Source organism: Morone saxatilis, unplaced genomic scaffold (assembly GCF_004916995.1).
Source record: "Morone saxatilis isolate NCDOM2014 unplaced genomic scaffold, NCSU_SB_2.0 Contig12, whole genome shotgun sequence".
NCBI lineage: Eukaryota > Metazoa > Chordata > Actinopteri > Moronidae > Morone > Morone saxatilis.
Genome location: NW_023339674.1, coordinates 26,408,679 through 26,412,482, shown reverse-complemented (window position 1 = coordinate 26,412,482; position 3,804 = coordinate 26,408,679). Strand labels below are relative to the sequence as shown.

The following is a 3,804-nucleotide window of genomic DNA, read 5'->3' as shown; positions in this document are numbered from 1 at the left end:
GCCCTGCTATAGCTCATAACACTCCCCTCTGGAAGGTTCCAGGACAAGTACGGCGGATACAACTGCAAGTCACTTTATGGATTTTTATTAGAGCACACAACCACGAATCAAGGCATACCCACACACACGCCTAAGGTTAGCCTAACTGCTACACACTACGCTACAGCGCTGTCAGCTTGTCAATGGGACATATTTCGCCAAAGTTCTGTGCATTACAGAAGGTACACTCTTGCCATATGTGTCTGCTCCAGCTTCCGATGTTTTGCATTTTCATCCTATAGTTTTCATCCTAGTTTTAGTTTTGATGCTGAATGAACGAAGGATTAGGATTCTGCCACTGGCAAATGTAGTGGAGATGTACATCTCGGTTCTCATTATTTTGTATACAAAGACGTGAGGGAGGTAAGGCAAAATGGGTCATCAAATGGGGGGCATCAATGTACTGGAGAAAAAAAAATTAGGCAGCATCAAGTGAGAGGACCCAAAATAACTGTGTTTATGTTAAGACTGTATGACTTCAGTTCATAAATGTACATAATGTAGACAAAAGAAAAACACAGAGACTGCAGAAGTTTTGAGATATGAGCTGTAACATCAACACATATCCTATAAGTTGCTAACATCTGTACACTACTGTACACCAGCTGTTTGTGATCATTAACACAGACAGATTTACGTGAATACATAAAGGAAATAATTTGCTGGACTTTAAATTTGAGAGCACCAATAGGTCCCACCTCTAGCAGGGCTACACAGTTGTGTACACCTGTTGTTCACCAGCAGAGGGAGTAAAGTGTCTGAATTTGAGTGGAGTGGAAATCAAAACCAAGGAAATGTTGAATGATCTGTTCTTATTTCTGTTTTCCCAATACAGATATGCCCGCTAAAACAGCCACCGGCACCATAGCCATCCAGGTGGAAGATTTTAATGACCATTGCCCCAAACTGAACAAAACCATCAAGTATATGTGTACCACGGATGATTCTGTTATTGTGAATGCCGTAGATGAGGATGTTTACCCTAACGGACCTCCTTTTCACTTTACCATCATCCCAGAGGGCACGGTGGGCAAATGGAAGGTGGAGCCTCTCAATGGTAAGGAGAATACTGACAATTGTTTAAGTTATGGTACACAATTACCAGAGTATGACCTGTTGATCCTGTATGTATCTAGTGAACTACTAGAATGTCTGGAACCTTCTTTTTAAATTTGGAAAAGCCAGATTGAAGCTGGAGTATTTAATCCAGAATACTATTAAAGCAGTATAGCATATTGATTTTTTAAACTTCTACTTCTACCACTATCGCCGGCAGACACTTTCGCTATCCTGAGGGCCCAGGAGTCCATGTGGCCTGGTTTCTACAAGGTGCAATTAAAGGTGACGGACGAGCAGGGAGTGGCCTGTCCAGAACCACAGAAAGTGGAGGTCAATGTTTGTACGTGTGAGGATGGAGTGCGGTGTGGACAACGAGGCGCCAATGGTCAGCCCAGCAAAGGAGTAGAGTTAGGACCTGCAGGCATCGGACTGCTACTCCTGGGCCTGCTGCTTTTACTATGTAAGTATGATGTGATAATCTGGTGAAGTGACACCTTTGATGTGCTCAAAACAGTTTAGGCCCAATAAATATTCTAAATACACAGGATAATCAATGTAAAACCTTTCGAGGACTTTAACATGATATACACAAAACCATGAATAGTCAGCAATGTCATGTAGATAGTAAACACAGGTGTATCAGGTGCATAGGCCTGATATGCAGAAAATTTATCTGCAATGTGGAATGGTTGCTGTCATATTAAATATTCATTGGAATCAGAATTAAGTTTATTGTCAAGAAGGTTTTCACATAGAAGGATGATTTGGTTTATTGGTCCATTACAATGACAAAATCAATAAACAAAAAACAATACTTAGGTGTGTTTGATTAACACTCAAAAACGCCTTGTATTTGTAAGCTCTATATTGAAATGACCACACCTGTTGTAACTGTGGCACAAAACTGTGTGTTTTTGTAGGATTCCATCACTCACAGTAAGAGGCTGATTATTAAAACGAGTGAGAAAAATAAGATTACATTTCATTTTAAATGCTCCAACAGCAACAAGGAACCAGTAGTTGTAGTGGGAAATTAATCAGATCACAGCCCAGGTTTTGTTTAAGGTCAATTCTGAGAGCTCTTAATTTTAGATTAATTAATTAGATTAATTAGATTAAGTAATTGTGGGTCTGACCAGCAGGTGGCAATCGTCAAATCTGACAACACACTCAAGACTGACAGAAACAACTTGTGTTCAACCACATAACCCCATTGTATTGTAACTGAAACTGCACCTCCTTTTCTGGAGGACCACAGCATCATTGCTGTCCCTACATCACAATTTGGGATGCATTAAGTCAGACAAAAACATTGCTTTTGTTGTTTTTACAGTCATTCCTCTGTTGCTGCTCTTCTGCCAATGTGGGGGGGCTGCGGGGCTGCCAGGTGGCTTTACTGAGATGCCTTTTGACACCAAATCACACCTCATTAACTACCACACCGAGGGCCAGGGAGAGAACACGGTAAGACCAACATATTTCGCTTTATAAACATATGTCAACCACTGTTGAGGACAGGAATATTACCATACATACACTGGTTGCTTGCTGTTGATATGTTGTCTACTTAGAAAGCTGCATGAAGTGATTTTTGACAGTTGGCCACCAGAATAACTGTTGACTCTTGAACATTTGGATCACAAGGAGGTGCCGCTCCTGAACATGCCAACAAAAATGGATGGCGATATGATCAATGTGGATATGGGCATGGCTACCAAAACTTCAGCGATGGCGCCCATGGCAGGTTTGGATTTCCAGAAATCCGTCACCTCTGTGGACGGGATGAATGGGACTATCTATCAAGACGGTTTTTCAAGTGGCCATAGAGAAGGGACATGGGGGACGATGAACCGTCTGGGTGGCAGTGGCTTCTACTCTGAGTTTGAGGGCAGAGAATCAGGAGTAGGTGGAGGACTTTGTGATGGCATGGCTCTGCCAGACCACTTCCTGGGACAGTACTACTATCAGGTGAGGATTAATTTATATATTTTTAGTCTACTTTCTCTCTGTTGTAATTGCTGGCTTTTGTGGTCCTGGACATAATTATTTGATGGTTCTTAATTGTTAGGGGAAAACAAAGTGTATAAAAGAGGTATAGCTGGAAATGCACAAATGCTGTCAACAACATCACGATATGAACTGTTAAGTTTGGCCTTTGACCCTATAACCCACTTATAAAAGCCCTTTAAGCTAACTAACTCACTGTGTGTTAATAGACATACCAACAGCTAATGAACACAAAGACAGTTTGCATCATGAATACCAAAAAAATATTGTGCTCAGTCTACAAAAAAGGTAACCTTGGTGACGATTTCCTTTTCTCTTTTAACAGAAGGTGAACAGTGGAAATGAGAACCTTGGAGTTAAGGATGGTCTCTTGGTTTATGACTACGAGGGTCAGGGCTCCTCTGCTGGCTCAGTGGGCTGCTGCAGCCTCCTGGAGTCTGACAACGACCTGCAGTTCCTCGAGGACCTTGGGCCAAAGTTCAAGACCCTGGCTGAAGTATGCGGAGGCAAGAAGATCCCAGCTGAACTCAAACCAATGTTTACTCCTCTGCCCAGTGCCTCCATCAACACTCAGAGCTCTGTATCAAGTGTGGTGAAAGCCCAACAGCTGCCCCCTCCACCCCAGCGACAGCCAACCATTGCCAAAACAGAGCAGACTGTGTTCAGGGAGACATCTGAGAGTTCCCAGGTGTTGAAGGA

General features: G+C 42.4%; 1 protein-coding gene across 1 annotated transcript in view; it reads left to right on the top strand.

Moving 5' to 3' along the window:
* The window catches only part of dsg2.1 (desmoglein 2, tandem duplicate 1), a gene marked incomplete at its 3' end in the record, with an annotated part of 16,111 nt that overhangs the window by 11,733 nt on the left and 574 nt on the right, over nt 1-3,804 (top strand). The window contains 6 exon segments of the mRNA XM_035653217.1: nt 179-221; nt 875-1,096; nt 1,316-1,558; nt 2,432-2,562; nt 2,743-3,066; nt 3,431-3,793. Coding sequence (XP_035509110.1) covers nt 179-221; nt 875-1,096; nt 1,316-1,558; nt 2,432-2,562; nt 2,743-3,066; nt 3,431-3,793 — 1,326 coding nt within the window.